At 49.3% G+C, this 25,112-nt stretch overlaps 1 protein-coding gene across 1 annotated transcript in view; it reads left to right on the forward strand.

Moving 5' to 3' along the window:
• Positions 1-7,460: 7,460 nt before the first annotated feature.
• Positions 7,461-25,112, forward strand: part of PDLIM4 (PDZ and LIM domain 4) — a 42,841-nt gene continuing 25,189 nt past the window's right edge. The window contains exons 1-2 of the mRNA XM_086758910.1: positions 7,461-7,631; positions 21,215-21,366. Coding sequence (XP_086615036.1) covers positions 7,539-7,631; positions 21,215-21,366 — 245 coding nt within the window. The 5' untranslated portion in view covers positions 7,461-7,538. The remainder of the gene's footprint in view (positions 7,632-21,214; positions 21,367-25,112) is intronic.

Raw genomic sequence — 25,112 nt, forward strand, 5'->3', positions numbered from 1 at the left:
AATCTGATGAACTCAGGAAACTGGGAGAGCTCGAATTGTTAAAGATGCTTCTCACATCCAGGACAAACACCACCAAATACGCTCTGCGTTTTCCATTTAATTGGGCTAAATTAATTCTGGCAAAACATGCAGGGGAAAGACATCACAAGGCTTATCCCTCCCATGTTTTTTATCATGCTGCTTGTCCCTCGGTCTGTGTCAGTTGAAGGCTGTGGGATATTCTGAAATAAATGGGAAAGCTTCCATGAAACCCACCTACAGAAACCTTTGTGATTACCGAGGCTTAATCCCGGCATCTGTGGAACTCAGCCTTTCAAAACCAGTCAGTTTGCTGTACTTATCTCTGAACGATAAAAGGCAAACTTTCCTTGACCTGCATAAATTGGGAACATTCAGCTTAATTTTCTCCAGTTGTCTGCAGTTTGGAGCCATACAACACCCAAAAAAGGAAGCATCTCTATCAACGGGGTCAAGAGTTGGGGTGATAAATGCTGAAATCCCAAAGAAAGGACAGGGACCTCCTCTGCTGAATAGGTACAATCGCTTGGTTTCTACTGTATGAAATAACGAGACTGAAAATGTACCAAATTTGTTGGCAGAATGTACCAACAGCTGACATCTGTCATAATTTCTCAAGAAAAAAAAACACAAAAGCTCAGTGTTTAGCTGCTCGGCGAAGTGACTCACATTATACCAGAGGTTTTGACTTTGTTCTTCCAGGCACCGTTTCTGACGGGAAATCAATCAGTTTAATCCCATAATGGGAACAATTAGCCTTGCAGAAAAAGCAGATCACTTGTAATCTCATCTTCTGCTTACCATATTATGCCAATAATTCTTCTTATTTTCTCAACTGCTGCTCATCAGTCACGTTGCCGTGCCTGGGAAGAGGCTGCAGCTCATGTGGAGGAGGAGCCGGGGTTAATCCTGCCCTCACTGTCAGCGCCAGGGCAGCAGCTGAAGCCGCTGGGAGGAGGTCACGGACCTCCAAAGCAAACAGACCAGCTCCTTGCATCTAAGCAATACATTCTGGGCTTGCAACCTTATGGGTGAGATGAAAAGAAACCCAGCATCTACTCCAGTGCGGCTGCTGGTGGTGGCCAGGCAGGGGGACGGCCCCAGCGGCGGCAGGGTCCCCACTTGCCCGCTTCCCAGTGTCCAGACTCGTCATCGGATTAGTCTCAGTCTGGGGATTAGAGGCTGGGAGCAAGATTAGACCTGAGCTAACAGGCACTTGCTCCTCTGTTTGCTCTGCCTGAGAGGGAAAGTGGGACTGAGAATGGGGTGAACACAGAGCCAATCCATTTTTCAGCAAAATCGATAGGAAGCAGGGAATATAAAAAGACCTCGCTTGGATTGCAAACAGTACGATGGAACATTTTGTGAGCTTTCCGTGAGCCCTGACAAGCTGCCCTGTCCTTCTCCACAGCCTTCCTTGAAGTTGCCCGTTATCAAGAACAGGCTGCTGGTGTGCTCCGACACGAGCCGAGCACGCTGTGTCCTTGCTTCCCGGTGTTCCCCTTGGGAAATCCATCCGCTGGCTCTTATCTTCTGTTTAGTCTGCGGTGGTTTGGAGGAAGGGATTTATCCTTGCTCTTCAGTGGGCTGCAAAACCCCAGCCGTATGAAGTTGTGGTAAATGGCTATTCGGATGAGCAAGGATTAGAAGAATGTGTAAAAAATTTCTCATTAATATTTGCCAGAACATAAGAATAAACTGCATTTTGGGTGAGACCCTGCTGCTTTTCACTCTCTGAATACATTTTACAAAGACAAAGGACTGACCTTGGTCCTTACCGTGAATCTGTGCCCGCTGCACGGCATTTAGGAGAATCAAAGGCAGAAGCCACCTTGCACAGCACAGCTTCTTAGGTAGCATTTTCTCTGCAGCAATCCCACAAAGCCAGAAAGCCTTGGGATGCAGCAGGCTGCTCCACCTGAGGGTGATTACAGAACAAGGAATTCTACTGGACCAGCGAGATTTCTTTCATTATCCTAATGATTTCTGTCACAGCTGGATTTTTCTCTGTGGGACACTAAGATCCATGAGATAAACATTTTAGAAGTGACTTAGACAAACAAATGAATCCGATAGAATTCAGAATGACAGCTCCCAACACTTGGGCATCCGCCAAGGAGCTTTCAAAAGCCAAAATAATAACTCAGATCTGAGAGATCCTGCAAAGCCTGTAAACTAAGTAATCCTTTGGAAACCCGCAGGTCAATCTGCCATAGGGTTGAGATGTGCCTGGACTTAATCCAGATAATGAGTTTCCAAATTAACTGTTTTCACAGGATGTTGGGTTTGTTTTTTTTTTTTGATATTTTGGATTTTTTTAAACTATTATGTAAAGAAATAAACTGAAACTCTTAAGAATCTGTTGTACATGAATTCTGTCAGGTTAGGAAGGCACCAGAAAGGGCTTATTTAGGGAATGGAAATGGAAATTAAGATGAAACTGTCAAGAACTTCTGATTAATGTAAGAAAGCAAAAGAGGTTATACTCTGAGAAACGCTGGCTACTGGGAGGGCGAATCGCACAAATGCCATGAAACATTGCTTGGAGTCTTTACTCCCACAAGAATTTTGAATTCCTGTGATCAGCGTGATTTCCAGGGACCAGTTCCAGTCACAAATACTAAGAGGACAACCAGCCTTAGAACCCACAACTGAACATTCACAACAAACGAGTTTTAAACACAAACCGCGAGCCACCGAATCGGAAGCCCAGCCCACAAGCTCACATCCAGTTTGGTGCTTAAAGCTACCTGTGAATGTCAAATGTCTATTAAACTGCTCAAAAATGGTCTAGAGGGGCGTTATTGATTGTTCCAGCCAAGAAACCATCTTAGATTCACACCTTCATTTAAAAATGAAATATGGATGCTTTTATGGGTTAAAAAGTGTGTCCTATGAAACATTTGTTTAAAATATTTCCAACAGCAGCTACACTGAAAGAGAAAGATCTCGTGCCGTGGATAACCACCATGACTTGAAACAGAGGGGCGATAAAAATATTTTCCTTACCCTAATGACAGAAGTATTTAAATTCTCAGGTGATAAAATTAACTGAAGTTTGGAATTTTACATTTGCTACATTAGACATCAACGCAATAAAAGCTCTTTCATCCATCTGGAGCCTCTGGGTAAATAAGCTGCAAGAAGTATTTCTGAACTTGATGAACGTTACTGCAAAATGAACTTTCCATCATACAGGAGTCTGCTACTTCAGTGAGCGATGTGGGGAGCTGCACTTTCTGGTGTACAAAGGAAGGATGTCACAGGCCCCCTCTGCCACCTGGCTGCCTTGCTCCAGGTCCCCTCTTGCTGGTAGCGGCGCCGTGCCCAGCTCCGGCACAGGGCCTGGCTCGGGGGGACGTCCAAGGATTCGGGTGGCAGGAGAAGGACCAGGGGAGGGGAACAGGCATTGCATGGACTCCACGGAGAGCCAACTATTGATAAAGGTCTTCTCTGCGTTCTGCAGGAATACGAGGAGAGGTGTCTTTGTAACATAAATGTATTACAGACCTCTCCTCACCAAAGGCAGGTGAACGCCACACAGGTTCAGTTAATACTTTTCTCAGGAGCTTTCTATATGAAGTAGAGACCTGACAAGTGAACTCTTATTCAAGCTTCTTGCAGTGTACTCATTTGTACTACTGCCAAGTAATCACTTCAGATCCCCCTTTAATCTATGCCTTCGGCCAAAAAATGCCTGACTGTTAACTTCATCGTCTTCTTCAGATGCCATTCCGTCGATGTACTGGATTAGCATTTCCAAATGCTAGAAGGTAAATTAGGCATGAGTGATGGATGAGTGAAAACTGTAATTCCCAGCACATTCCCAGTTACAGGTCACATATCCTTGTTGAATAGTTCATCATGCAGTGAAACATATTCCGGTTGGGAATGGAGAGGTAGCCGGCATAACTGCCAGATAACAGAGGTGCCAGCGGTCATGCTGGGGACTCCACAAACATCTGGGTGGTTCTATAAGAAGATGCTGCTGGTTTAGGGGACTCATAAGCACCACATGAATGTCATGAAGCCACTTCAATACCCAAGCTGTGCCCGCCAGGAATAAAGCAGAAAGTGCATGATGATGCCTGGAGCAACTTGTTGGGTTGTCAATCTGTATGCAACCAAGAGAGATGCCCCTGCTCCAGCAAGGAGACTTGTACGGGTAGGGATGTTTAGGTTCTCACATTAAAAAACCCCATCCATCGACAGAGCGGCTGAATTCCACCTTAAACTCTGAAAAACAAAGAAGCTTTATCTTAGCAAGCCTTTTGCAGATCTCTCAGACAAATGTAGCCATTTATTGAGCTTAAAAAGTTTATCAGGTATTTTTTTCACAGCCTAAAAATAAAACCTTTCATGCAGGGCCTGAGGGCAGTGCAGAGAGGACAGCGATTTATCACTGACTGATCATCAAATTGTGTCTATCAAGCAATTTATAAATTACTAACTTCTATCCCAATAAGAAGGAAAACACTGAAGAAAATGTTCTTAGAGGCCCTTACATCAACCTATCACCCTTAAACTGATGTGAAAGTATCAGAGGGTCTCATTTCTACTTCCATTAGACCCAGCCTGCTGCTATAGAGGACTTGTGGCCAACTTCAACCTCCAGAAACCGCTCTAAGGAGAAGCAGCCGTGGTCCAGAAGAAGGCAATTTGTAGAGCAAGGAAATCTCCTGTCCTGGGGAAGAACTATCAAGCCATAACAGTGCTTGAAATCACTCTCATGTGGGCAGATGTTCAAAAACAATGTTGGGGGGTCATTATAGGGCCTCCCCAATAAGCACGGGACCTCTGCTAGGCATTGAGAGCATGGCAAATGGAAACCCTGAATGCTCGTTCAAAACGGGACACGGAGCTGGATATCCGTAGTTTACCCAGTTGGTCTGTGATAACAAAGGAAGGAAACCGAGAGTGTCACCAGCAGCGAAGGAGAGTCGGGGTGGAATATTCACAAAGAAACAAAGAGGTGATAAGGCTTCGGGGTGGAAAAATACTGGAAACAAACACCAAGGAAAATATAGGAGGGGGAAGATAAAGCGGATGGAGTGATGAGATTGAATTCATTAACACGTTTGACCTCTCTTTTGAATAATGTGTGGTCTTTGTTAGAGCTCGCTGTAGGGTTTCAGCACTCGGCAGAAGAATGAGCATTTTGGAGAGACTGTGTTTAGCTGGGCGTCAAGGCGTGCTCCCACAGCAGGGTTCAGATCAGCTTCCATCGGTTCTCTTGATTCCTGCTCCAATTAGTTGTTGGAAATGACTTAAAATATAATTTAAAAATTCTCAAGTTATGAAAGATGAAAAAATAAATTTATGAGCCCCCTTTGGTTGATTGAAGTGAGAGTTTGACCGGGTCCCCTGCGGGCTGCAAAACTGTATTGGCCTTGCTCGAAGAAAGCACGTGTGAAAAGGTGTGAGCAACCGAAGGAGAATGAGGCACCTGTGAAATGTGGAGTTCTTTAGCTAATGTCCTCCTTCCCCAGATCCTGCGAAAAAAAAGATCTATCGCTGATAGAGGGGTGCCAAATTAATTCCTGATGCAGTTCTGAAACCTGAGGGCTGCTCTACACATGGACACTTTCCATCAGGAGCAATCCAGCTGCAGCCACGTTTGTTCAGAGTAAAACTGCCTCTCCCTCGGCTCAGTTTAAGGTATTTTGGAATATGGTCTCATCTGGAATAAGCACAGCCACTAGTTTATACCAGTGTGGCTAACTCTAACTGTGTTTTCCTTGGGTTAAGCTTTTGACCAGCCTTGAGTTACATGAGGGGTGAGCTAGGCTGAGCGTTCAAAAGGCCAGAAAGAGAAAGTGCCTCGGAGCCAGCAGCTTTCCCATCAGCTTTTGAAATGAATACTTTAATAGTGGGGATTTCTGTGTTTTGATCATCCATTTCCCGTGCCAGCGAATTACTTTGAAAACCCCGACGGTCTGCTGTGCAGCAGAGCCTGCTGCTCACAGCCTGCGTGCAATTTGGAAACCACCCTGGTAATGAAGCCCCGATGAGTGCCCGTGGAAAATGTTTGACCCCACAGAGGTGCAGTCTCCATTTTTTTTCTCTGCTCTTTTCTTTTTCTCTACTTTGATTTCTGCTACTTTCCAGCAAACTCAGTTTCTTTCGCAGAAAGGATTATTTTTCTTTTCCCTCCCGAGAGGAAGGAGATGCCAGTGCCACCGTGCCGCAGTTGTGCACGTCTTTAGCTCAGTTCTGCGGGGAAATGCTCCTCGTCACCCAGCAACGAGAGTTTCTGACACCTCCAGCTCTCTGCAGGACAAATTTCGGTCTTTGGCTGGGTGGATTTTCTAAGGCAAGCAAGGAAACCTCAGGCCAGCCTACTCCCAGCCTTCTGCAGGCTGGGTGATATCATGCAGGAATGAGGAGGTATGATTCATCACCAGTTGCACAGACAAAAGTCAGCTTTTATAGCCTCTCTCGGCAGAGGCACGCGCTCGCGTGGAACAAAGAGTCTGGGTGGAAGCTCTGCTGGTGTCGGCTGCCGCTGAATGGCTCCTCCGTGGGCACCCTTCCTAGCAGAGCAAACAAAGGTGGTTGTGTTTTGGGTTCCTAACACGCTACGCTCACTGTGTTCCCCTCGCTAAATCACAAGGCTGCAGCATGGCTCAGGAGCGTGTGTCAGGGTCTCAGCTCCCACCCCTCTCCCCGAGCGAAGGCCCCCACGTAACGCGGGCACGGCGGTGAGGCGGTCAGACGAACCTCCCCGTGTCACGAGCGTGTGCTGAAAGGCTTCGCAGCAAACAGCGCATAAATCAAACTCACAGAAACCGAGCAATGAGAGGGTGACTTGACGAAACCGGACTTTTCAAACAATGAATCCTTTGTTTAGTCCCTTTTTTTGAAGTGGGATATTCCAGCTCAGCCCTTTCCAGGAAGAGAGGGAGCTTTCCCAAGCCCAGGCGTTTTGAGTTTTGCTTTTGAGGGAGCAGCCGTGCTGCCCACTCATCGCTTTCCGCACCCTCTGCGGTGCGGGCATCTTCCGGATGCTCCGACGGTCACTGAGTCACCCGTACCCCTGGGAAGCAGGGATGCTCTGCGGTACCCAGTGCCGCCTGTGACGCTTGGGTGCATGGACCCAAACTCCCTTCAACCCAACCGGACCCATTTTCTTGAAAATTTTCTCTTTTCTTCTTCCACGTAGGGCGCGTGGCAAATGAAACGGTCGCAACTACGCATTTTATTGAGCTGCCACATCGTTTGCCTTCCGCTCCAGAGGACGAAGCGGAGGCTTTGACCGCACCAAACGCACACGCTCGACTTTACTACTGCTCCAAAACCCACGGGTGAAAGTTTTTAGAGGAAAATCCGTGCTAAAACTTCCCCCCACGCCAGCCGGGACGGGTCGGTCCCGCCTCCCCGCCACGCCCCGCAATGAGGGGCGTGGCGGGGAGGCGGGACCGACCCGTCCCGGCGTTTTTGGAGTCGCACGAAGTGATTCGGCCGGTGATCGCGAGTGGGAGCCGCAGCCGCCCGTGGGCAGGGAGCATCCCGCCGCCGTGATGTCCCACTCGGTGGTCCTGCGTGGCCCTTCGCCGTGGGGTTTTCGTTTGGTGGGGGGGAAAGATTTCAGCGCTCCGCTGACCATCTCCAGGGTGAGCCCGGGGCCGGGACGGGGGGGGAGCGGGGACCGGTAACCGGTGATGGGCAGCGGGGATGCGGCCGGGGTCCGGTCTCTGGTACCAGGGGCTGGCAGGGAGCAGCGTTTAGGTTGTTGGTTTTTTTTTTTTAATTTAATCTTATTATCTGTACACCCAAATACACACCAGCAAGGTTTTCCCTCTGACTGCAGTGCTCTTCCCTGATCTCTCTGTGTTTTATTTAATTATTTTTTTTTAAACATTAATTTATAAAGAGCTACTTTCAAAGTTTTTAGTGCGTGGTGCAGGGCTTGGATCCCTGCCCTGGCCCGAGTTCACAGGCTGCTGGGGTTTTTTTAGCACCAGTAAAGTTAGCAAGAAGCCTCTCTGTGCAGGCTACTGCGTTCCCCGCAGTAATTACGGCGTAAGCGCACTCACGCTTGCGTTTAACCTCACCAAGATGTATTCTGGAAACTTCTTTGCAAAGAAATTGGCTTTGTGCATAAATCTGTGTGGCGGGGGGCGGGGGTGAACCCGTGCCCTGTGAGCATGGTGTGGTGATGGGTGGTGGGATGGATGAGGTGCTGGGCACCATGGCGTTGCCGTCGCCGTGGGACAGGGGCTGGACTGCTGGGGCGGTGGGGGATCGCCCAGCTCTGCTGGGACAGCTCGAGCCGACACCGAGAGCGTTGAGAGGCTTTGAAAGGAGCCGTGACTTAAAAAGTGCTGTCGTAATGCGTACAAGCTGTTTGCTGTCTTTTCCATTCATCTGCCAAAGCTGTGAGGGAAAAGGGAAAATGCGAACCCTGAGTTTTAACGAGGTAATTACGGAGGAGAGCGTGTTTTAAAGAGCCTTGGTTTGAATTTGAGTTCAGATGTGCCCGTTACACGGCTTTACGCGTCTGCGTTTGCTTTTGGACCATCCCTCACGCAGTGAGGGTGTTTTTGGAGGAGTAGCAGGAGGAGTTGGATGGAGAGGAGGGAAGACCCCGGGTGGGAAAGGCTGGGATGGTGGGGGGACGGGCACGCGTCTGTCCGCACACAGCCGGGGTGTCTGTGCCGCAAAGGGAGGCACGTGGGTTTTGGGGCTCAGCGTTTGTCTCCCACGTGCGGGGAAGCCCCCTTTCTCCCCCGGTAACGTGGGGTGTATCACAACAAACCACACCATTGCCATTCGGTGACTGTAAAAAATCTTCCCGTGCTGGAGATGAACATCTTAATTTAGCGGTGGGAGCCTGTCTTCCTGTTACTTTCCAAAAGTTTGGTTGAATACTAAACAAGAAAAAACACAGTCAGCGTTTGCCTGGACAGGTGGCTTGCCAAATTCCTTGTTTGGTTCGGCAAGCCTGGGAGGTGTGAGGGTAATTCTCACCAGGCCTCTGGATCACAAGGAGCAGCTGTAGGGTGTTGTTTCACATTACTGAGCGTGGCAGCCTCTTAAATCGGGTTGTTTAATTCTGTTCCCGCTGCAGAGAGGGGCGATGCTCTGGTGTGCTGTATGCAGGGTGATAAACAACTCCCTGGGAATGTAAATAAGGGTGTAGGGAGCTCTGCTGTCTCGAAAAGATCCCACTAGCTCTGAAAATAATAACTGGAAACGTTAAAATGGGGAAAAATTGTCTTCTGCCCTTGCTCCCAGGTGTGGGGGTGCAGTAAGGGGCTGCTGGGGGGCTCCTCGGGGAGCCAGGGCTCTGCTTGGTGGCGGGTCCCTGCAGCCCTGCCCCTTGGCAGGGCACTGAGCGTGGCTGGTGTGGTGCCATAGTCACTTTTTTACTCTGTAATTGTCTGGTTAAACGGTTTAATTAATCTGTTCTTTCCAGCCCCCTTGCCCAGGCTGGGTCGCTGCAGGAGGGAGGGAGCATCTTGCTGTAGCCTAATTGTTGAGGCTTTTGGCTGACTTCTGCTTCCTTCAAAGGGCTTTTTAAAAACTTTATTTTATTTGTTTTATATTAAAATGCCATTAAATGACAAATCTAGTTTGAAAAGCAGAAACTCTGCCGGGAGGTGGGACCAGACTCTGGGGCTCCTGCATCCAGCTGCGAGCCCGAGATGCTGGCGCGCTGTGGGTGCGCTGGGCTGCACCCCGCTTCTGTGCCCCGGGGGGGCTGAGGACCCCCTGCTTTTGGGGCTGAGCAGCTCTGGAAGCATCCTATCTGGACTGGTTTTGTTGGGAATTCATAGGTTATAGTTTGGGATTTGAGGCATTTGAAAGCCACCCATGTTCAGTTCTGGGTACGAGGCTAGCTGCCTACTTAGAAAACACTAATTTGTCCACGTAGAGGTTGGAAAAACAATTAGTCGGTCATTAATAGGTTGGTTTTCTCTACTTTTTGCTAAGCTACTGCAGAAAACTGTTTCTCCCCAGACCTCTCACCAGCTGGAAGGGCGCAGAGATGTGTCGCAGCCCCGGGAGCCAGGGTGAGCGATGCTTTGTTGTCTGCTGGGAGGACCCAGGAGGGTGCAGCTCCTTCTCCAAAGTGGCGTGGCTCCGGGTTAAGCGAAGGCAGAGTTCCTCAATGTTGCGTTTGTGGGACCTGAAGCCGAAGCGTCGCTGCTAGAAGGGAAATAATGAAGCGGTCGGGGTGACGGGAGCTGAGCTGAGCAGGAGGCAGCGTGGGGCAGGAAGGGAAGCTGAAGGGAGTCCCTGGAAGTGGTGTATGACAGTATTGTCAAGGGATAAACTTGCAAAAACTATGGATTTGGCAGCAGGGAAAATAACAATCACACAGTCCTGCTGTGAAATGGGGCTTGGCTCGCTCACCAGGACCGGATTTAGCCCTTAGCCCCCTGCGAGGTCCCTGCGTTTGCGCAGGTGTGGCTGGTGGTGCTGAGCCCGTCCCTTGCAGCTGTTTCCAATATGACCATGAAATCCAGGAATGATATATTTTTCCTGAAAGCAGGTCACTTCCCTCTGTGGGCCGCTGGATCTTAAATGACAAGGGGTGAAGATCCGGCTGCCCAAGTGACTGGGAGCGGCTGACGCTGAGCGCTGCCCTAGCGAGGCGAGGCTGGGGCTGGGGCTGGAGGCGGAGCTGAGTGTTGAATTCTTTAGTATTAAAGATAAGGAGAGCTAAATCTAAATCCAGAAGGGTGTGCTTGGGGCACCTTTCTCATGTGGCCATGTAAAAAGCCAGGAGTGCTAGCCACCTTTTTTTTTTTTTTTTTCTTCTTTTCTTCTCCTTCCTCCTTCCCCCTCTCCTATTTCTTCTTGCATTTTCTGAGGGACCTGGATGAGCAGGGCTGGAGTTTGCTGGGATGATCTGGGGGCACCGTCAGCACAGTGCTGGGAAGGGAATGGTGCTCTGGGGTAAAACCCAGCTCGTTTTGTACCCACAGCCAGAGTAAGTGAGGCCGGGTGTCGTACATGATGTAATTGATGGTTCCTCCTCCTCATGATACTCACAGGGGTAGGGGAATGGCCCAAAACATCTGCTTGGAGTTGGCTTTAATGATCTGGTAGAAAGTGGTTTTCAGCCCGAATTGAGTTTCTGGTGGCTGACAGCCGCTGTTCCTCAGTGGGAAAGGGGGCTTTGCTGCGGGGACGGCGTCGCCGTTGAGTGGCGACCCCAGTTTGGGAGCAGGAATGGAATAACTGACTGGGCCGCTCTGGTGACCACATCAGTGCGAGCTGCGGCTCTGCGTGGGATCACAGCTGGCCTGCCCCTTGCCTGGGATTAGACAATAATCAGTCATTAGTGTAACTGGAGGAGCTGAATGCCTTTAATCACTTAACTGGCTTGTCCAGCTCCTAGAGCAGTCAGTGTCGCTCACCCAGCTCTGCCAGTGTTAATCCAAGCTTGCTGCTCTTAGAGTCACAGATTATAAATGACTTGGCTGCACAGATAATTGATAAATGGACTGATTCAGGTATTTGTACAAAAAGGTTTTAATACAGTTTTTTCCTTTCTCTGCTGGCTTCCACATCAGTTTATGCACTGGTCTCTAGCAGAGCAGCAAAAATGGGTTTTCAGTGCTGGCTTGGAGGTGTAACACAAGAAGGGTGAGAAATAATTGCTCCGCGGTCCATTATCCAGGCAGTGTTCGAGTTCAGGTTGACTTTTAAACTTAAGTAGCTTTTGTATTTGCGCAAATACGTGTCCTGTGAAAGGCTGGGATACTGGAAGGAATGCTGCGGAGGGAGGAATTCCAGTACAAGCGGTGGCATTGACTCCGCGTTGCCGTGATCCCGCTGGAGCGTGCCCCCTCAGGGTGATTATTTTTGGGATGGCCTGCGAGGCTTGTTCTCGTGTGGGGTGGGTTGGAGATGGTGGAGCGTGAAGCACAGCGCTGGGCATCCGGGCTAAGCGACACTGGGGCCGCACGCGTGTTGGCGGAGGAGGCAAGAACCAGAGATGCCAGCAAAGGGAACGGGGCTTTTCTCCTTGCTTTCCATAAGGGTTTGTCCTGGGATTACGTGGAACTTGTATGTATTTGTTCACTAAGTGGAAATGATGCGCTGAAGGAGTTGCTCTGGGTTGATAAATCCTAAAACCAGGACCCCAGCTGCTTTCTGCTGACCTTTGGTGGGTTTATTGCCTGTGTAGAACCAAGTGATGCTGGCTGTTTCTCAGCTGGTTGCACATCAACGTTTGTTATAACACGGTAGTTCAGGTGGGATGATTTTTATTTTTTTATTTTTTCAAGTGGAAAGAAATAGTTTTGCCTGTCATTCCTTTGCATTCTCATCGTTCCTCCCATGATTGCTGCTTGTCAAGTCTGCAGTGAGGGATCTGGGTGGCTACACTCAAAGCTGTTCTTACCTGACAAAAGTAGGTAACAAATATATTTCCTGCAAATATAACTCCTATTATATTCCTATTAATTAATTCCTATTATATTTGCTGAGGTTTTAATAACGGAAAGAAAAGAATAAATGCTTGTGCTGGTTGAGGAGCCAGTAACAGTGGAATATGCTGGAATGAAAGCTTAATGCTAATTACTGTAATCAAGCACGCTGATAATCCAGAGCGGGAAAGCAGGCGGAAAGAATGATTCACGTAGGTCCGGCCATGCCAGGTCCGACCTTGGGGCGAGCTCAGCAAAATAAACCCAGCACACCCTTGAGAATGCTGCGGGCCTCTGCCAGGTGGAACAAAACAGAACGGGCTCAGGGAAACAGGGAGTTAGGGCTGCGGCCAGGGGTTTTCTGGTTTGAGGGGTTTTTTTTGTTTGTTTTTTTTTATTATTATTATTTGTTTTAAATGATGGTGATGTCAATTTTTCTTACTTCTTGAAGACTGAAAGATTGCCTGTTGGGACAGGTATTCGGATTTTGGAAAAGTGCGTGGCTGTATCCCGCTTGATGCAGGGGTAAAAGAGAATAAAGTCAGACAGCAGACTTACTGAAATGGCCCTGCTAGGGTAGGAAGCATCCAAGGGGAAACGTGTGGAATTATTCTTTTTTTCCTTGAACTTTTTGCTGCTGTATAGCACAATAGATGGTGGTAATCCTGGTCCTGCTGAGGGGGGGATCAATCCCTTAGTTTGAATACAAATATGGCATTATGGATTGTGTGGAATTAGTGCAGACTATTGCCATTTAACTTTTTAGGGGTTTTTGTAGTTCGAGGTGGGGGGGAATGCAGCTCAAGTCTGCAGGAGTCACGTGGCAAATCCTAGAAGGCACGAGCCCTCTTAAATGCAGTATTTCTAACTGAATTTGTTTGATTTCTGAGCTCTTAAGATGCATTGACTCATGGTTCTTAGATACCCGAACACTTAGCGAAAATGTTTCTGGTTTTTAAGTCATCTGTGACCACAGACGCTAGAGTGTGAAGGAAAACAGTAGATCTCTCAAGATCTGGAAATGTAGATAAAAAAAGCTAAAACAAACGTGTTCACAGAAAATACTCGGCTTGATTTGTTGTCATCGCAGAACGGCCAGCCGGATACGTACCGAAGCAACCCGCGGCGTATCTGGCCAGAGCTTGTTAATGCCGTGGATTTGTACGTGGCCGTTAACACCACGCTTGCCCCAAGCCCTGGAAGATAAGGCTGTGTTTGGTTTCTACCTCAGGCCTTACACAAAAACTTCAAGCAAACCCAAGATTCATGGAGTTGCTTGGAGCAATTGCAAAAATGTCGAGCTGCGGTGTGGCATTCGAGGAGCTTTTACAGCCAGCGGAGACTTAAAATAAACCCGCTTTCTCACCAGAGAGCACAGAGCTCTATTGAAAAAGAAAAAAAAAAAAAAATGCTGTGCAAGAGTATTTCAGCTAATGAATTTTCCAAACATCATAAAGATGCCTCGAAGGCCGTGCCACACTCAATCTTTCTTGTTAACTAGAGCAACTCAACTTCGCACCCGTTAAACCGTAAGTGATTTTGCGTCTTGTGTGGACCGACAGCAGATTACGTGCGGATGACATTTTACAGTACAAGCTTCGGAAAGCAGAATATTCCAGGTTAAAGGAGATTATTGAAAGTAGTTATTCTTAATTATGAGATATGGGCCATGCACAGCTAGATGAGGAACTGTGGTGAGCAGTTAAATCCAGGACCATTCGGTAACGGGCGCCGCAGCGTAGGAGCTCAGCTGGGAGGCTCGCGGGATGTTGGCTCTGGATGCTGCCGTTTGCTGTAAGCCACCAAATGCTTCCCAGAAGCCTTTAATGTGTTTAAAGCTACTGGTACAGCCCCTGTGCAGTGTCTGGCATTCACAACTAAACTGGGAGAAAGCAGCCACGTTGCAAAAGCCCAAACCCCCATGGGCTGTGTGAGATGAACCTCAGCTTCAGTCTTACTTGCTGGCCACATTCAGACTTCTTTATGTTGGAGAATTTTCTTCTGTTTGGAGATACCTCTGTGGCTGCTTTCCTTCGTAGTTGGGAAGGCAGAGGGCCAGGCACCCAGAGGTTTCTCCAAACCAGAAGCTCCGCTGCTGGCTGCGAGGTGTCTGCGAAGGGGAGGCTTCGCAGGAGAGTGGAGCACCGAACACCCGTGGAGATGAACCAGTTATGGTCATAAAACACTTCCTCTGCTGCCGCTGTATCCAGTTTGCCCAGCAGCGTGCAGTGTCTCAGGGACTGTGGTGATGCCCTGAGCGTGCCTACGTCAAGGGTTCACTGGTTCTGAACAACTGCTGTCTTTCTCAAACAGCTCTTCAAAGGCTTGCACCAAGGTTCGTTGCTCTAAAATTTGTATCTGACTTCATTGATTCTGAGCCTCTTCTCTGTACAGAGACCTCAGCCTTTGAGCTGGATTAGGATCTACACTACAAATCTGCTTCTAAATTTGGATCTGGATCCCCCAGCACTTGGACTCAAATGGATTTTTCAAGTGTCTTGCCTCCTATAATGCTCATGCTCTGGTTCTTTTCCTTTAGCCCTCTTGTTTTCTTCAGTAGTTAAACGAATTCACGTTGCAAAAACAGTGCTCTTCACTTACCGTGCTGCGCAGCACACTCAAACAATGTCTTGATGTGCTGGACTTTTACATAAGTAATTAGAAAAATGCAAATGGATTGGTGAGGAATGCATGTCAGTTTGAGGCACGATGCTTAGAAAAGCTGGAGAGAATCCCTGGAAAGAATGCTTGAAGGGCTTGGGGAATTTATCTTCGTTAGTTAGTCGTTTAACGCTTGGTTCTTCCTGTTTTCAGGGATATTGCTGCCCTAGAATCGTCCGCTGCCTCGCAGCGCCCTTCCTGATGATGGAACAGGCTGGCTTTGTTCAAAAGCTGAGAATTTTGTCACACCGTCTTGAAAGCCTCTCGAAGGCTTTAATCAGGGCCTTTTGATCGTGCTGGCAGAACAGAAGATTTCCCCAGGCTCGCCTGTAACAAACTCCCGTTTATTTAAGAGCAGAGCGGTGTGGTCAGGGCGGGGTTGTGTGGGATTGCGGGTTTTAACCCCTTACATCCTGGGGAGCCGGCTCCGTTAGTTGGTGGGATGCACTGTGGTTGGTTCCAGTAGCGCTTTTTTTCCTAAGGGTAAACTGAAGGAGCTCTGGGAGAGAGAAAGCTGCCTTTATTGTACTGGTTTGACTGGCCTTCCATTAATTTGAGTAGAAACGAGCTGGGTAATAAATACAGAGTTCATCCTTCCGATGGCTGTGCAGGCAGCGAGGAGGAGCCGCGTCCCCAGCTCAGTTGCATCCTGGCATGCGTGGTGTTACGGAGGCAGGTTTCTGGGGAAAAAAGTGAGAAAAGGAGTTAAGTTAATATCACAAATTAGTCTTTCACTGAAGCGTTGATTATTTCAGCTTGTGGTGTTGGCCCAGTTCTAGTGATGGCTTGAGCTGGGCTGCGGCGTGTGGGGTTATCCCCATGCCGGCAGCGGGACGCATGCCGTGAGACACGGGGGACTTTGTCCCCAAAGACGCATTCTGCGCTGACTGATCTCGCAGCCGTGGCACGCTGCCGCCCGTGATCAACCGAGGGGAACGTATAACATGATGTATGCTCCAAAGGTAAACTCTCGGTGCAAACAATCCTGCTTACGAAACGAGATTGCGCGACTGCCGAACCAACTGGCTTAGGACAGCAGTTGCCTTAACGTGGTTTATTTTATTGGCCTGGTGTCCGATGCTAGCACTTAGTAAATCCTAACGAGGCTTCAGCGATAAGATAGCCGCTGCTGGTGCTGGGGGGTTTCCAGTCTGTTCCGTAGCATCGCAGTGTCTGCGTGGCTGGGGAGGGGATGCTCAGGGCTGGTCCCCTGGGAGGAGCGGAGAGAGGTGGATGGTAATCCTGGGGAAGGTGGTGGGGAAAATAATTGGAAAAACTTACTTTAAAAAATTGGTTTGTAGTTGTGTAGATGGAATTCACTGGTTGATGGTTTGGCAAAAGGAGATACCAGCTCGTGGGGCGTTGGTCTGGTGCTACAGCCTGTGGGCCGCGTTTCCGCTCGTTATCCTCGGGGTGGGGGCTGTTGCTTTAAAATTCTCTTTTTTTTTTTTTTTTTTTTCTTTTCTTTTCTGGAATAATGTAAAAGGACTGAGACAGGTGCCGATATTGGACCTCCAGTATATTTTTGAAGCACAGTGCTATGTGGAGGGCGTACAAAGCCGTCGCAGATGAGACATGTCCTGAGGGGCTTAGGGAGAACATAATGCTGTTTAGAAAAGCGGGGAACAATCCATTCTGGCTCCCTACCGGAGCGAATCCCTGCAGGAGACGTGCTCTGCCGGCACGCTGCGCGGGGAGAGGCCGCTCTCCGTGCTCTCGAGAGCCTGGAGCTGCTCACGGGGGGCACGCGCCCTGCGAACCCCCACGTGCTCGGCTCTTACGATGTTGTTAGCTGTGCACAGCTTTTGTTTATTTTTGCATTTTCTGTTTATAAAAATTCTTGTGCATCTGCATTTTTTTAAGAGAAACAGAGCAGCAGCTGTTTATTTTTGTGGAGGGGTTAAATACAGAACATTGTTCTGTCTTGACTTTATTTAATTTTGGGAGAGCACTAAAAATGACGCGAGTTTACGCTGCGTTCCCGGAGTGGGCGCCACGCTGTGCGGTTGCCTTGGGCAGAGGACAGGCGAATGTGCTTCCGTGGGCATACAAGGAGCTGTGGAAACACCAGTGCCAGTGGCACCCCCAGCATGCTGACTGGTCCTGCATGCAGTTTGTGCTCTTCCAGTTCCTTCCAGCTGAAGATGCTGCTGTGGTTGGGTGATGGGTCGTGGGTACGCCACGTAGAGCGAAGAGCTCGCCACCAGCGAACACCATCCCTTCCTTGGTCCCAGATGACCGGTCCAGCACACTGGACCTGTTAGTCTGAGTTTTCTTGGAGTAACTGTTCAGTTCTGCTGGATTGCATCCCAGGCTGTGCTGGAAAACACCCACCAAGCACCAGGGCTGGAAGAGGCCGGATGGTACCTGGGGCGGGAAAGTGCGGAGAGACGCTCCTCTATCCTCTCCCAAGCCATGGGATTGACGAAGTGGCCTTGTGCAACTTCACCCCAAGTCTCCATCAGTTAGCTTTAGAGTTACGTGGCTGGGAAAACATCTTCAAGTGCAGGGCAACATAATTAGCAGCTTAAGTTAACCGGTGGCCAGGATTTCACATCAGGGCTGGGTTATTGCCATATAAAATTGTGGCTTTGGGAGCTCAGGGCTTCCAAATGAGGCAGGATTCTTGTCTAGCTGAAAAAGAAAAACCTTTAGGGGAACTTTAATAGAAATATTTACGTTTCTTTAAGCCTGCAGAGTTTGCGGTGGGTTTGGCTCTCAGTGCCGTACACTTGAGTGCTCAGAGTGTTTACCGAGGTTGCCGTCACCCCGTGGCACGAGCGGAGCCCTTTGGGAGCTGGGTGCCTTGCAGGGAGGGGAGACCGCGTGAGCTTCCAACAGCGCGAGGGCTCGGACCACCCCGTCCATCCGCAGGGTTCTCCACCAGCCCCTTGCTCCAGCCCCAAAACACCAGCACCCCAGCCCCAGGATCAAGGGTGTGGGGGACCGGGCTGGCTCCTTACTAATGCGTAATTGCCCTTCTCAAGCTCTTCGCTGGAGAAAAAGCAGACAAACAGCCCAGATCCTGGCAGGCACCCAGTGTGGGCAAGACGAGGCATGGCACAAGCTGGGCACAGCAGGCGCTGTGGGACGGAGCCCATGTCAGCCCCACAGCATGAGCTGGGGCTCTGCGTTGAGGTGCCTGCAGAATGGCACTGTGCAGTGGGGAGAGGCAACCTGTCCTGGTCCTGGGGACACCACTTACGCCACCCCGAGTTACGTATCCATCAGGCTTGTCTTGGTCTTTGTTCATTCAACCTTGATTTTAAGTGGTTTCTTATCAGCACTGATGGAAAAACTTCTCTCTCCTGTGAGCACAGGCTGAGAGCTGGGGCTGTTCAGCCTGGAGAAGAGGAGGCTGCGGGGAGACCTTAGAGCAGCCTTCCAGTGCCTAAAGGGGCTACAGGAAAGCTGGGGAGGGACTTTTGACAGGGGCATGTAGTGACAGGACAAGGGGCAGTGGCTTTAAACTGGAAGCGAGTAGATTTAGATCAAATATAAGGAAGAAATTCTTCCCTGTGAGGGCGGTGAGGCGCTGGCCCAGGTTGTCCAGAGAAGCTGTGGGTGCCCCATCCCTGGCAGTGCTCGGGGCCAGGCTGGACGGGGCTGTGAGAAACCTGACCTGGTGGTGTCCCTGCCCAGGGCAGGGGGGTGGAATGGGATGGTCTTTATGGTCCCTTCCAACCCAAACCATTCTATGATTCACAAACAAAGAAAAATTGCAGAGGGAAGCAGGTCAGACCCTCACATGAGGATTCAGACGCAGCCCTGACCCATAACCAGGCTTTTGGTGGCATGGTTGGTGTCAGTGGCTTTGCACAGCTGTGAGTTAGGAGAACCTGAGGTATTTTAAACATTATTCACTAAAATACAAACTGTGAGCCCAACAGACACTACAATACTGACTCCCAAGCTGGTGTGACACTGGTGCTGTATCTCAGACTAGCGAGTTCTTGGTGTGCCGCTCCATTTCAAGGCCTCAGCCATCTCCACAGCTACTATAAAATGCTAATATAAAGGTACTGCCAAAATAATTTGAAATAAACCAGAATCTAAAAATAGGAAACAGCTCAGAGCCCCGTTTATGAACAGCTTATTCTCCAAGGAAGCTGCAATCTGGTTAAGATCAGTACAGGGAGAAAAATCCTTCAGACTTCTAGACAGCATTGAGTAGACAAGAACAAAATACAGCTGTCCTGGGTCAAACTGAAGGTTCTTGAGTCCAAAAGTCTGCTGGCAGCCAGGGCCATGGAGCAGACACCGAGGGATGTGGATAACAACGGGCAAGCGCATGGAGATGCTTCCTTGGAGGTAGTGGTTGGGCTTCTGGTTGACCTTCTGGTGGGTCTGGCAGCTTCTGTGGCTGTGGAAGGAGCCTGGTGCTCTGTGAATGCTGCATCTTCTCACACAAGCTCCAAAAACCAATGTGCTAGGGGAAAAATGAACCTGTTCTGGGTTGAAATGTCCTGTGTCAGAGATTTACAGCTAATGTGTGTATGCTGAGAAATATCTCCTGTTTGCTCTGAGCTGAGTCACAGGGGAGCCCGGGAACAGGGGAGGAGGAGGCCAGGCAGGTTTTTTAGAGCAAAATAGCCTGGCTGAAGCTATTGAAGAGCAAAAGGCAAATGCTAATTTACTCTGACAACGCAACAAAAAGCTTAATTCAGGCTGCCAGTTCTAGTTAAATGCAAAAAAAAAAAAAGTGGTTTGGAGCTCCTCAGACACCTTTGGGTTCGTGTTTCGGTGGTATCATGGCTGTAATCGCGCAGGGAGCGGTGCAGCATGCCCGTGTTACGCCGGGTGCCGTCCGCCTCTCGCCGGCTGTTTCACCGACCCTGGTCCTGTGAGCAGCCCTGGAGTGATCCACAGCGGGCTTTGGTGGTACGGCCAAACCCTCTTCCTGTGGAAAAAGAGCTGGGAAAAACAGACCAAGGTGAAAATGGCCTTTCTAAAAGGCTGCCTGGTTAACGACAGCCTGCGGTGGTCAGAGGGCTTGTGGGCACCATGGAGCAGATGGCTGGGGACTTGGTCTCAGCCTGTCTGGAAAACCATACCTGTTCTGTTAGCGTCTGGTTGCCTCCGTGCGCTGACGTACGCTACATCCGAGGGGAGATGGAGGACAGAGCTATGATCCTGTTGCCTGGGTCTTTCGAGCAAGGTGTGATGGAGCAGAGACCCATCACCTGGGATGGAGGATTGGTGTAAACCGAGACTAAACAGAAGCACCATCACACTCTACGTGCGGTGAGATATGAATAACCGAAAGTCAAGCTCTCTTCATAAACCACATGGTTGGTTAGCAGATGCTCTGAATGACTGAAGAGGAAATTAGAGGGCAAGCATATAGCTATTAAGAGTTTAAACAGACGCGTTTACCTGTCCTGCCTATGCCTTGCATCATGTTATATTATTGCAAAAATTAAAACCACATTTGGGCTGATGTAAATGGAATGGTAACTTCTCAAGAAAGTCTTTTATGGGCTGCAAGATTGGTCTTATGGCTGGCCACAAACAGTACCTGGACCTGTCATTAGTTCCTCAGGAAAGAAGTTATGAGTTTTATAAGGTTCTGGCATTCCTACAAAAACCAGAAGGAAAGAGTTGTGAGGACTTAACGAGCTGCGTGATATTCCGTGCAGGGCTAGAAAGAGACACGTTGTTTGAACAACAGTCAGGAAAAACTGATGTCAAATGTACCCTCTCTGCAGGAAGCAATTTGGGTGACTGCGCTCATCTTCTGCTTACGTAGTTGGCCGAAGAGGAGGGTTGCATGTGCTCTCTAGGGATTGACTCTCACAGTGTGATTTAAGGCCTGCAAGCCACAGCAGTTTAAAACATTTTTCTTGAAATAAGGTATTGCGTTATTTTAAGCCAGAGTCAAATCTGAAGAGAGGAGCCAGTCACGCACTGAGGGGGGTTGACAGAAATCTCTTGATTTGAGAGCGTTGTTGTAGAGTATGGCCCTCGGTGAACCAGGGCTGACCAGAGAGCCTTGGCTCTGATGTCCACGCTCTGGTAGATGCCGCTGGTGTAGGAAAAACACGCGTGTTCTCCAGAAATAACTATTCCCTTTATTTGCTGGTTATTCCAGGAAACTGGTCTTTTTTAAAACCGAGCAGTCTTTTAAGTAACCCTTCTTTTTCCCTGCCTAGATTAACCCTGGCAGTAAAGCAGCCATGGTGAACCTGTGCCCAGGAGATATTATTCTGGCAATTAACGGAGAGAGCACGGAGAACATGACACACCTAGAAGCACAAAACAAGATCAAAGCGTGCATGGACCAGCTGTTGCTCTCTGTGAACAGGTAGGTGCTCTTGTGTCAGCTTTGCCTGGCTCTTCCGCAGAAGGCTCACGCCTGGCCGCGGAGGAGTCGCGCCCTTACGTTCAGTTCTCGGCACATCGCTGTGGTCCGTGTAATTGTTCTGCGTTTCTAAAAACGCCAAGGCAAAATGATTTTTAAAAGATCACTGGTTCAATCGGTGGGTCCAGTTCATTGACCCAAGTCTGGATTCTCGCTCGCACCTTGCAAGGCTTGTGCGGGCTGTGAGCTGGGTCGGATCCTCTAAGCCGATGGAGGTTTTATTGACTGAGGCAAGAGCAGCACAGGGATGGAAATCTCCTTTAACATCCACTTTAACATCCGCCTATCATTTTCCTAAACATCTGTTCAATGAATACACAGTAGAAGGGCCCACCAAATGCACTTTTTAAAGAATATTTCAAAACAAAATTAGGACTTGGAGGGTTTTTTGCTTTCCATTTGAATTAATTCTGTAGCTAAAGGTTCCCAATGCAAATAACACGTTATCCAGTCAAAATGAGTGCTCCTCGTAAGGCTCACAAATTATGAATGTTATCTGTGATAGATTTAAATAAGTTTATCCAGTTTTCCACTTCAGATTAAAAAGGCATTTCCTGCTATAAAGAGCTATCACTTACTGTTTATACTTCTCTTGGAAAACATGTCATTTCTGACTGGAAGCCTGGGCAGCGGGGGAAGGAGCGCTGCCGTAAATGGAGCAAAGCCTCGCTGGTTCCTCGTGGTTCATCAGACCGTGGTGTCTGAGCCGCCCGGCCGAAGCGGAGTCCCCTGAGCTCGGGCTGTGCCCTGGGGATGGTGTGGCTTCCGCATTAGGAAAGAAAAAAAAATAAGAAAAATAAGGAAAACCCTTCGCGCAGGCAGAATCTCCCATACCCAAGGAGGATGGTTGTTTTCCTTTCCATTAGGAGCAGTTTTAGGGAGACTGGGTGGTCTTCTGCCCCAGACCGGGGCTGCACCCTGGGCAGGACAAGGGTTCCATTCTTGGCTGCCCACAGGCTGGTGGAGCTCTCTTTGGACGAGCTGGAAATCCTTGTGTGGTGACGGAAGGTTTTGGTGAGCTACCAGCTGCTGAGGTGGTTTGGCAGCAGAACAACTTTGTCAGGAGTTGGAACAAAGGTTTGTTGAAAACAACTTTTACCTGCAGTGTGGCAGCATTTTATTCTTGTCTATGAGAGTTTCTGTGGTGTGAATTAATGGGCTGAATTCCCACTTCTACACCTCGTTTTAGCCACCAGTATCAATTCACATCTGTTTGACTGAGATTGGACCCTTAAGTACTCCTCACGGTATGCGCACAGCTTTCTGCTGGTGTCCTCACGGTTAGGAGGTGGTGCTTGAATCTTGCTGGTGGTAGCAGTGACCGTACTGGTGGTGGTAGCTGCCGATTCAGCTTACGCAGTGTTAGCGGTATCTCTGTGAACCTGCATCTTCTCTCCTAAGAGGTGACTTCTTGCACGGGGGCGGGGGGGGGGAGGGTACTGTCATGCTGGTACAGCTCATGGAGCAGTCTGGCAGCAGTGCAGGTATGTGCCTTGCTGAGGTTCAGGATGATCTGTCTGAGCTTGCCTGAGATGCAGAAGCGTTCATTAACAACCTCGTGGTGGTCTAGAAGCTGCTGCGTGGAAAACTTCTGGCAGCAGGAGGGTCTGTGGCTTCGGGTTGGGTTTGACCAACCACGCACCTCTGAAGAAGGATGTTTTTACCCGTGAGACCTCGTGGTGTGCCCAGAGGAGTGGTGGATTCTCCGTAGCAGATGTTTCTGGTGATGGCCAGCAGCCTTGCAGTGGTGCAGGGTTTTATGGGTGAGGTGGCCTGGGCTTTGCTAGGCAGGAAGGCAGGCAAGAGGATTGCAATGGTTTTGTCAGGCCTTAAAGCCTTCATAAATGCAGATTTTAAAGGCTCTCCTATCTTAGGTGAAAATAAATGCTCAGGCCTCTGCAAAACAGGAACAGACAGGAGCTGGTGATGGTGAGGAACTCTTCATAGAATCCTTAAGGTTGGAAAAGACCTCCAAGATCATCAAGTCCAACCACTAACCTAACACCACCGGGAAGGAGATCACACTCTTGGGTCGGTTAGGTGGCTCCTCCGAGAGCAAACGCACCTCGGCCGTGCCCAGAGAAGTCTGTGGGGTGGACTCTTGATAGGAAAAACTGAACAGTTTATTTTTTCTACAGTAAGGAGAGCAGCTCCAGTAACAGTTTATGAGGTCTATTTTTAGCTTGGCCCAAAGCGAGTGCTCGGTGACATGGCTCTTGGATCTCTCTGCTGTTTCCCCGGTGACCTGTTGCATCCAGACGACTCTGCCCAGCCGTTAGTCATCGCTGGAAGGGCGTCCGGCGCTACCTCCCTGCCATGAGCACATCCCTGCTCCGGGACCTGCCTCCCGCAGAGCGGGGTGACACGGTGCTGGTGAGGGCGCAGTGACAGGGGCGTTTGGTCGGTTTGCATGTGGGTCCGGTGACTGCCATCTGAAACAGCTGTGTGTCGCCACCGTGGACTCTGCTGTGAGTCCGAGGCGTGGGTTGGTATCTTCTCCCTCGGGCAGAAGGATGCTCTCCAGGCAGCATCCTCTCTGTACGCTGCCTTCAACAGGTTTGCAAATCAGCACAAGATTTTTTTTTTTTTAAGTAAGTGTTTGTTTGGAATATATTTGAAATAACAAGCTTGTTTGCTGCATGTCTTTGCTGGAGATGTATGAAATTTGATGTTAATTCTGTTTTACCAGAGGAGGTTCCCTCATGCCAGACACTTGTGCCGAGGGAGGGCAGGGCGCTGGGCAGCGAGCCTGGCTGTGATGGGCTTCCAGCCCTCGTGTGCCCTCTGGGCTGCTTCCATCCTGTGCCCTTTCTCCGCGAACCCCTGACATTATGTGCTAACGAGACGCGGAACAAGACTGGCTTTGTTTTCAGACTGTGGTCAGTAAATGCCCTTTGACTGGAAAGTTCAGTAGGAAAGTCGGAATGGGGGGAAGATGCGCGGGGGGGGAGATGCTGTGCGGCCTGACGGGATGTCCTGGGAGCGCCGTGGCCCATCTGGGTTTCGGAGGTGTTGGTGATGCAGATGCTGAGTATCCTATTTATCAAATGTGCTTGATTAAGACATTTGCATACAGCGATGGGGAAAGAAGCGAAGAGCCAGGAGGACTGATCGTTTGTGGGCAGAATAAACAATTAGTGTTTGGATCTTTGCTGTGCAGGCAATATCTCCACCTATACTGGGGAGGGAACAGCTGGAGTTAGTGGGATTTCTGTTGTGATGCAAACTTTGGCCGTGGGCTGGTGTGACCGTGTGGCTGGACCGCAAATAGATCGGCGCATCTATCATTGGCATAGTCCGTCACTGGGAATGTTGCACTGGGTTTGATGGTTTTTCTCTTCATCGGCTGCGTGGCAGAATCCGTCTGGAAGGAGGAAAACTGAGAGTTTCTGATTGAATACAAACATGAGATTTCCAAACACCGTAATGGAAAGCAGCACCCGGAGCACTCCTGCCTGTGGCTCTGCCGGCTGAAGGACCGTGCCAGCTGTTGGGAAGCACATCTGCTGCGGCTCCGCTCGCTGGGAGCTGTGCTGGGATCTGGGGGGGTCAGTAGCACCAGGACCCCTGAAGAAAAGGAGTTTTGAGGCAGCAGGAAAGATCCAGGGTGCAGATGGCATGGCTGAGCTGGCCTGGTTTTGCTTTTTTTTTTTGTTTGGTTTTTTTTTTTTTTTTTCCTGTATTTTCTT

This window comes from Chlamydotis macqueenii, chromosome 14 (assembly GCF_036417535.1).
Source record: "Chlamydotis macqueenii isolate bChlMac1 chromosome 14, bChlMac1.mat, whole genome shotgun sequence".
NCBI lineage: Eukaryota > Metazoa > Chordata > Aves > Otidiformes > Otididae > Chlamydotis > Chlamydotis macqueenii.